Below are 6972 nucleotides of genomic sequence, written 5' to 3'. Positions count from 1 at the left end.
TCAGGTCCGTTCGTAATCCTGGAAGAACGCGGTCATAGCTACGTACTGCAGCTGCCCGAGTCGTACAAAATGAAGAACCTATTCCACGCCGACCGTCTTCGAAAAGCAGCCGATAACCCTTGCCCCAGCAGATCCAGTCACCTCCGCCACCCGAGGAGATCAACGGAGAACCCGGTGGGAGGTTGATCAAGTCCAGCAGTCTCGAGTAACCGGTAGAGTCGACGACTGGAATACCAGGTCTTATGGAAGGGATGTGACCCTGATGAGACCTGGTACCCGGCTAGGAATTTCCGTAACGCACCAATGGCATTGAAGATTTTCCACGATGAACATCCGGACGCAGCAGGCCCACCCGTCAACCTGCAATACTGGATCGAATGTGCTGCAGCGGAGGAGGGCTGCGAGGAACGAGACGATGACGACACAGCAGAGAAAGCCGTGAAACCAAGAACCCGCCGCCACGACTGACTACCTTGATACGCATATCAAGGCCTTAGACGGGGGGCAGTGTCACGACCCTGGGCGCCAGCGTAGAGCCGCCAGCGCAGAACCTCACCAGTGTCACGTGCCCAAGCAGCATCACGTGCCCACGCGCGACCTCGTGTCTATATAAGGGCCCGCTCGGTCGTGTAGTCTAGTCTTCCTTTCTTGCTCCTTAGCTTTGAGTCTTTGTTCATAGTGCCAATACATCTTTATAGCCGTCAAGGCTCGTATGTGCCTGGCCGTAACACCCTCTTTGAATGAAAGAATTAAGAGATTGCAGTCCTTCCATTCGTATGTCCACAGCCAATCTCACGCCTAAACCAAGATGGTGAAGGTGCTCATCGGCCTCTAACGCCAACCCCAGCAAGCACGTAATAGGCGAGGAGATGGGGTGAGGAGATGACTTACTTGAATATGCAGCTCCATGGCAGCTGCGTTGCCGATGTACCGGGCGTGGAAGTGAAATGGGAGGATTTCCATGTCATCCCCTCGCCGACAGACGACGACTAAAGTAGGGTTAGAGTGCAAAGAAGTCATTCCAACTCGACATTTACCTGCCTTGGATCGGTGTGGACTATATATACCAGCAGAGGAAAAGACCCCGAAGAGTTAGCATAAGCCAGAATGGCAGTATTGGGATGTTTTCCTAGAACAGGTAATACAAAGGAGCCATTGCTTCCAATCTCGATCAATATAGTATTCGTCAATACCGAGATCATATGGAGTGGCGGAAACCCCAGCCATCCAAAGTCAAGGACAGTCTCTGAAGTGATTGGACCCACTCCGTATAGGTAGTACGAGCTGGCGCCGCGTAAAAAGCTGCCAGTCGCGACTCATGGCTCAAGGCACCTTCCTGGTAGCTGATTTTGACTTCTTCTGGCTACATTACGTCGCCAGAATTTGGAAGCTCCTTTTCGAAGTGGGGTAGTAGCGCTGCGAAGCTTTACGTGTCCTTCTGCCTCAACGACCGCAATCTCTTGAGTGCGCGCATCGTTGCGTTCGGATCTCAACAGCACTCCTCCAAGTATTAGAGATACTGATTGGGGTCCGAGGCTCCTTCTCTATCGCCCGCTTCTATACATATAATAGCCACTTTCTAAAGAACTCCTTCTAGTTAGGCACAGATATAAGCAAACCGGCCTGCCTTGATTCTAATGACTTTTCTATCTATAAAGAGCTTGTTCTTTATTTTCGCTTGACTAAGTATGGAACTTGGATCGAGCGTCTTCAAATCATGACAGGTCGGGCGGGGAGAGTCGGCCTAGTCTTTCGAGCCGGCGTGGTCAGCAGCCGGTCTAGCTGATTCACAGCGTCCGGTTCTCCCTCTGGTTCAGTCTCCGAGGGTGTCGGCCCGGAGGAGGTCAGACTTTCTTGCAGCAGTCGAGTTTAGTCGCGCGTGGCATCACGGTCTGCCTCGCGCTCTATGCGTAGATTTTGCATATATTCGGCCATCTAATTCAGTATCTACATTAGCAGCTAGGAGGTCCGCCCCGGGGAGCTCCCGTCTGCCAGGGTCGAGTCTATTGTTAGTGTGAAAGGCTGGCCCGGAGTTTATTCAACAAGCAGGTGCCTAGGTGTTGTCTATCTAGAGCTAAGGAGGAAAAGAAGCTGAACTCGAGGCGTAGCCTCGAGTGCGAGCTTATATTACCCTTCTCGGAATGTTCTCGCAGCTTCTGGGTCCGCGGGCGGGCCGGTGTTGCCACCGGGCACGACCCACCGGACCCGGTACAACCGGGTCCACCAGCCGGGCACAGCCCGTGACATTACCCCCCTTGTCCCCTCCGACCAGGTCGGCGTCTGCGGGGTTCTTGCGTTCCTGCCAGCGTCTCGTACCTCTCCTAGGGCCATCATTGGTCTTGATTGGCCCGTACTTGTCCTCGAATGCCTTCATCGCAATTGTTCCTTGCAACCACTCAACTGGCTCCCAAGTCGGCTCTGCGTAGCCCGTCCATCGCACTAGTGCTTGCCTGAATTCCCCTCGTCCGCGCTTCTTCCATCTCGCGCAGAGGATCTCGTCGACATCCCACAGATCCGTGCCGGACTCATCTTGTACCGGTGGTGGCTGTGCGTCATCTACCTTTGGCCAGGAGCCGGATCTTGATGCGCCCGCCGCAAAGGTCAACATGAAATCGCGGGTAAATTGAGCCACGAACATCGAGCTCAACAACGTGCGAACTAATTACCTTCGTGACTGTGTACTTGTGATGCAGCCAGTCGAGCTTCTTGCACGGTCGTGGCGATCTGTAGTTTGCCATCGAGAGCCACACCTTGTCACCAACTTCAAATCGCTCCGCAGGCTGTCGCTTTGCGTTGGCAGCCTCTTCTTGTTGTTGCTGTGAGGAGGCCATCACTGCTTGCATGTACTCATTGACCTCCTGCAGGCGACTGAGTAGGCTATCAGCTCTGCTTTCCTCTCTATGCCTCGGTGGCTCTTCCGATTCCTCGACGCTGATGGGATCGACGTGGTAACCATGCTCAGCGAAAAGGGGCTGATCTTGGTCGCTGCGGATTCACGATTGTTGAGTGCCAGCTGCGCGGCAGGGAGCAGTTCTCCCAGTCGTCCTGCACGTACGACACGTAGGCTCTCAGGTAGGCCTCGATCTCCTGGTTCATTCTCTCTGGCCCTCCGTCCGTCTGAGGATGATAGGCCGTGCTCAATTTCTGCGTGACACCTGCAAGACGGCAGAACCTCTTCCAGAACCTACTTAGCCAGTTGCTCCCGCGGTCGCTGACGATGGACCGTGGCATTCCGTGAAATCGGTAATGACACTGGAGAAAACGGTTTGCACACTGCTCAGCTTCCATGTTGTCCATCACCTCGAGGGTCACAGCCTTTGTCAGTCTGTCCACAATCACCCACAGGTACCTTGCCTTGCTCGGTCCAGTAGGCGGCAGATCTGTGATGAAGTCCATGGACAAATGGCTTCGGGGTCGATCTGGAATCGGCAGAGGCTTGAGAAATCCCCTTTTCGACTGGCGCCAGATGTGTGCTCTGCCGCAGGTGTCGCAATTGGCTACGTACCGGCGAACCAGCTGGGACTGCCCAGGCCAGTAGAATCGCCGAGCCACAATAGCCAGCGTACCTTCCCTGCCGGGATGACCGGTCGCAACAGAGTCATGCGACTGCTGCACAATGCGGGTTCTCAACTGGTCTTTCTCAGCTTCCTCCTGGTTACCCTCCTCTCCGGATCCACCCGGCACCCAAATACGGTCTCTGAATGTCAGCCTTTTGCCTGCGTCGATCGCACATTCTGAAATCTGGATCTTCAGGCCCAGCGAGGGCGGGAAGGCACGCTCGCGATCGCGGACTGCCTTATAGGCTGCCCGGAATATCGAGTCCTTCGCCACCGTTTCGTCCCAGAGTTGCTGCAGGTCCGCTACCTCGAAGACCTTCATCTTCGGCAGGGTGGATGCCTCTGAACAGTCAGAACTCATCGCGTTGATACATGCTCTTGTCGATGATGGAATGGCACTATCCGGTATCAACTGTATCATTCTTCCTTGTTCCCGCTCGTCGTCAATGCCCTGTGGCTTGTCTTGTTCACGGCGGGACAACGCATCAGGCACGACAGCCTCGCTTCCCGGTCGATACTCGAGCTTGAAGTCGAACTGGGACAATTCGGCTGCCCAACGGCTCTGCCGTTCCGTGAGCTTCTGGCGTGTCATGAAATACTCCAGGTTGCGGTGATCGGTAAGGATTGTAAATGGGCCGCAGCTCCTAAGTTCGGCGTTCCAGTTGTCGAGACATCTCATGATGGCAAGCATCTCCTTGTCGTGAATGGGATAGTTGTACTCCGCTGGCGAAAGTCGCTTCGAGAAGAAGGCGCATGCGTGTCGACGTCCATCTGGGCCTTCCTGCGACAGGACGCCTCCCAATGCGTAGCCTGAGCAATCCGTCTCCAAAAAGGTCGGGAGGCTCGGGTCCCACTGCTTGAGCACCGGTGACTCGCAAAATCGTCGCTTCAGCTCCTGAAACGCCTCGTTCTCCGCTCGTCCCCAATGAAAGGCAGTTCCTTTCTTAAGCAGGGCATCCAGAGACTGCGTGATCTTGGCATAGTCGGGGATGAAGATCCGGTAATAGTTGGCGAAGCCCAGAAAGCTTCTGACACCCTTCACCGTGGTCGGGCCTCCCATTCGCGGATGGCGCGCTGCTTTTCGGGGTCGCAGGCGATTCCTTTCCTGCGTTGACGATGAACCCAAGGTATTTGACCTCTTGTACCGAAAACTCGCACTTCGCTGGGTCTAGGTGCAGCCCAGCGTCGGCGAGTGCTTGGAGAACTCGTCGCACCTTAGCCTCATGATCCGCCTTCGAACCGCTCGAGTAGATCAGTACATCATCCAGGTACGCTGTGACAAAGTCGTCCAGCCATTCGCGCAATACACTGTTCATGTATCGTTGGAATGATGCCGGGGCGCCGCTCAGGCCGAAAGGGCACACGAGCCACTCGTAGAGCCCAAACCTCGTGCGAAATGCAGTCTTTCCCTCATGTCCCGGAGCCATGCGGATCTTATGGAAAGCGGCCACCACGTCCAACTTGGTGAACCACTTAGCCTTGGCCAGATTCTGCAGGGTCTCCGCGATGAGGGGCAGTGGGTATCGGTCGCGCTTGGTGATTGCATTCAGCGCTCGGTAGTCGCAACAAAATCGCAGCCCTCCATTCGGCTTCCGCACGAACAGCACCGGCGCGGCAGCCGCTGAGCTACTCGCTCGGATGAATCCTCTGTCCAGCAGGTCTTTCAGGGTCTTTCGCAAGACCAACAGCTCTTCTCGTGACATGTTGTAGAGTGGGCCCCACGGAAGGGGTGGCTCGTTGCCGTTCTTGTCAGGCTGCAGGTTGACTTCATGATCCACACCCGGTCGATGTGGCGGCAGCTTCATTGCCTCTTCTGGTGAGAATAGGTCGCGGAATTCTTTCAGCACTTCTGCCGGGACCTTCTCGCTCGGATCGACTGGCGGCTTCGGCTGAAGCGCCTCTCTATATCCGACAAACTGATTGCATGAATCGAGATCGCGTTGCACTTCTTGCGTCTCTTTGCGCGTCGACACTCCGCCGTGAATACGGCTGCCGACACGAGTCTTGCGCTTCGAATCGCGCGTATCTTGGCGGGCTCTTCCTGCCCAATGAGGCGTATCGTCACACCTGCCCTCCCATGGTACATTCGCTGCTTGGCAGCATCGTACACGACGTGATTTCTCTCCATCCAAGGCCGGCCGAGGAACATGTCCTGGCCCAGGCTTGGGATCACGTATCAAAGACACGTTCGTCAAATCCAGCTGTCTCGACCACAACAGCCACGACCCTGGGGATATGACACTCTTCGCTGACTCTGAGAATCCCCAATTTCTCGTGGTTTCGAGTCGACGAAGGGTATCCGCAGCTTCCGAACAAGGGCTTCGTCGATCACGGCATAGCAGTCACATCCACAGTCGACAAGGGCGCGTATTCGATAGCCTCGGTTTACCCGCGCGTTGACTAATACAGTCCGACTATTCATTCGTGGCTTGAACGCTTCCCAGTCCCGGATGTCTGCCTTTGCAGGCCCCGGCGCCCGCTTTCGCCCCGGGGCTAGTCTTTTCCCGCCGACTCGTCCTCACTGGATGCTGCGGTTGATTCCGAATCATCTGCGGCATCGGGCTTCTTCATGCGCGCAGCTTTAGGTCGCTGTTGCTTCCCTTCGCCAGGAAAGACCACCTGGGCTGGGCAGTCCACGATAAGATGATCCGTCCGACCACAGCGATAGCAGCGGCGCTCATCCTTCGGCTTCTTATCGACATGTCGACGACCCTTCGACTCGTGGCCAATACGGTTGATGTCCGTCATCTTAACATCTCCGTCAGGGTCCTCCGGTTCCTCCTTGGGTCGTTGCCTTGGTAGCTGTTGAGGCGTCCGCTCAGTCGACGTCGGCTGCCTACCGGGTTTCAGTCTCTCCAATCTGCCCGCAATTTCCTGAACTCTCGCAAGCCATCCCTGGTAGTCGTCGGGTAGGACGGCTGTGACCAAACTCTCTTGGAGGCGTGCATTTATTGCGTTCTCTAGAAATACGATCTTTGCACTGTCCGGCCAGTCTGCTCCCCCGGCTTCAGCTAATGCCTGTTCGAATCGGGGAAGGAAGGACGCGAGAGGTTGGTCTTCGCGCTGCCGCATAGTTCTCAGCGTGGCAGCAGCGCAGGATTGGATGTTGCTGTCCTGGTAGGTTCGGTCGAGGTATCGCATGAACTCTTGGGGTCGTAGCTACCCCAGGGCCTCCGCGGCGTAAAGGTAGCGACCACTTGCTGTGGTCGCTCGTCCAAACATGAGTTGATGAGGTACCAAAGTTCGCGATTTCCACTGTAGTAGTGTGCATCAAGGTCCAGCTTGTCTCGCATCTGCCTGGCCCAGGAGGAGTAGCTCTTCCGTGAGCCGTCATACTTGGGTGGGTTGGGCAACGGTTTCCGCATTCCAGTACCGCAGGTTTTGGGAGGGCGTGCCCAAGCCAGGCGTGCTCTCG

The 6972-nt window shown here is 55.8% G+C and overlaps 1 protein-coding gene across 1 annotated transcript; it reads right to left on the bottom strand.

Annotated features, from left to right (window-relative positions):
• Positions 1-2958: 2958 nt before the first annotated feature.
• HRG_07732 (reverse transcriptase (RNA-dependent DNA polymerase) domain-containing protein) lies at positions 2959-5362 on the bottom strand (the record flags this gene model as incomplete). The annotated part of the gene is made up of 5 exons (XM_044866203.1): positions 2959-3606; positions 3685-4582; positions 4680-5089; positions 5156-5204; positions 5280-5362. 5 exons carry the CDS (start codon positions 5360-5362, stop codon positions 2959-2961), a joined length of 2088 nt encoding a protein of 695 aa, XP_044719167.1.
• Between the last annotated feature and the right edge of the window lie 1610 nt (positions 5363-6972).

Source organism: Hirsutella rhossiliensis (assembly GCF_020360975.1).
Source record: "Hirsutella rhossiliensis strain HR02 chromosome Unknown scaffold00008, whole genome shotgun sequence".
NCBI lineage: Eukaryota > Fungi > Ascomycota > Sordariomycetes > Hypocreales > Ophiocordycipitaceae > Hirsutella > Hirsutella rhossiliensis.
Note: the sequence above shows the minus strand (reverse complement) of the source record. Positions and strands in the feature narration are given on the sequence as shown.